The 1,269-nt window shown below is 29.7% G+C and overlaps 1 protein-coding gene across 1 annotated transcript; it reads left to right on the forward strand.

Annotated features, from left to right (window-relative positions):
• Positions 1–20: 20 nt before the first annotated feature.
• On the forward strand, positions 21–1,261 carry LOC126909975 (uncharacterized). Its single transcript, XM_050692380.1, has 2 exons — positions 21–859; positions 931–1,261. Exons 1-2 carry the CDS (start codon positions 45–47, stop codon positions 1,172–1,174), a joined length of 1,059 nt encoding a protein of 352 aa, XP_050548337.1. The 5' UTR covers positions 21–44; the 3' UTR covers positions 1,175–1,261.
• Positions 1,262–1,269: the final 8 nt, after the last annotated feature.

Genomic DNA, 1,269 nt, shown 5'->3' on the forward strand with positions numbered 1-1,269 from the left:
TTTTTAGTCAATTTAAATATATAAAATTATTTTAATTTCTAAAAATGCCTAAGAAACCTTTTATTCCCTCAAGATTAATGACACATGAAAGCCAAACGAGGCGTAATAAATCAAGGTTGCTAAACCAAAGGGATGTAAAGTATATAAGTATAACACCTCAGGATATTTCACAGAACACATTAGAACAAATGATAATAGAACCATCACAAGGTATAGAACAAATAGATTTAGAATCTCATAGAGCTTCTGAAGATTTTTATTTTAAAAAGGATGAAAACAGTATAATATTAAAACCTGATACACAAAGTTCTAAAGTTTTAGAAACAATAACTTTTCAAGAAAAGTTAGCTCGTTTGGTATTAAATGCTAATATACCAAGAAACCAAGTCACTGAATTATTGCATTTATTGCACACTGTCAAAGACATAACAGAGTTACATTGCCTTCCATTGGATTCCCGAACTTTACTAAATTGTCCAAAATCTGGGATTGCACCTATTAAAGTTATAAAAATTGGTGAATATTTTCATTTGGGAATAACTGAGAGTTTAAAATATTTATTATTGCAATATACACATCTTCAACAAATGAATATTTTACAAATATGGATAGCAATAGATGGAATACCCATACTATGTAACGAGTTTTGGCCTATAATTGGAGGGCTTAAAATAGATACAGATGCTATACTTCCATTTGTTATTGGTATTTATTGTGGAAAAAAAAAACCAGGAGATGTTACACAGTACTTAAGTCAGTTAATAGAAGATGTTAACTTTATTTTGAAGAATGGAATAAAATTAACTGACAAAATATATATCATCAAGCTAATAGGATTTCTCGCTGATGCACCAGCCAGGTATATTTTTTTTTAATAGAAAATAAGGTAAGAAATTAAATAAAATTTAATATTATAAATTATTATAATAGATCATTTCTCAAGTGTATTAAAGGGCATATGGCTTATTTTGGCTGTGAGAAATGTACGGAAGAGGGATGTCATATTGAAAACCGTATGTGTTTTCCTGAAGGTAACGCAACTTTAAGAAATGATGATTCATTTCGCAAGAAAATACAGGAAGAACATCATACAGGAGACTCTCCACTCATATTAATACATTCCTTAGGACTAGTTCTAATTTTCCTTTGGATTATCTACACTTATGCTGTTTAGGTAAATAATAACCCAATAGTTTTAGTTTTAGTTTTAGTTATTATTGAGGTGGACATAATGCCCATGCACTCAGACCTGTTGGTCCATTGTGCGCA

Source organism: Daktulosphaira vitifoliae, unplaced genomic scaffold (assembly GCF_025091365.1).
Source record: "Daktulosphaira vitifoliae isolate Bord-2020 unplaced genomic scaffold, ASM2509136v1 Scaffold_2713, whole genome shotgun sequence".
Lineage (NCBI taxonomy): Eukaryota > Metazoa > Arthropoda > Insecta > Hemiptera > Phylloxeridae > Daktulosphaira > Daktulosphaira vitifoliae.

Bases quoted from the DNA above. Each gene is read 5' to 3' on its own strand.
- LOC126909975 (XM_050692380.1), top strand. From the start codon at position 45: ATGCCTAAGAAACCTTTTATTCCCTCAAGATTAATGACACATGAAAGC. The intron at 860-930 runs GTATATTTTTTT...TTATTATAATAG, and splicing joins CTCGCTGATGCACCAGCCAG to ATCATTTCTCAAGTGTATTA.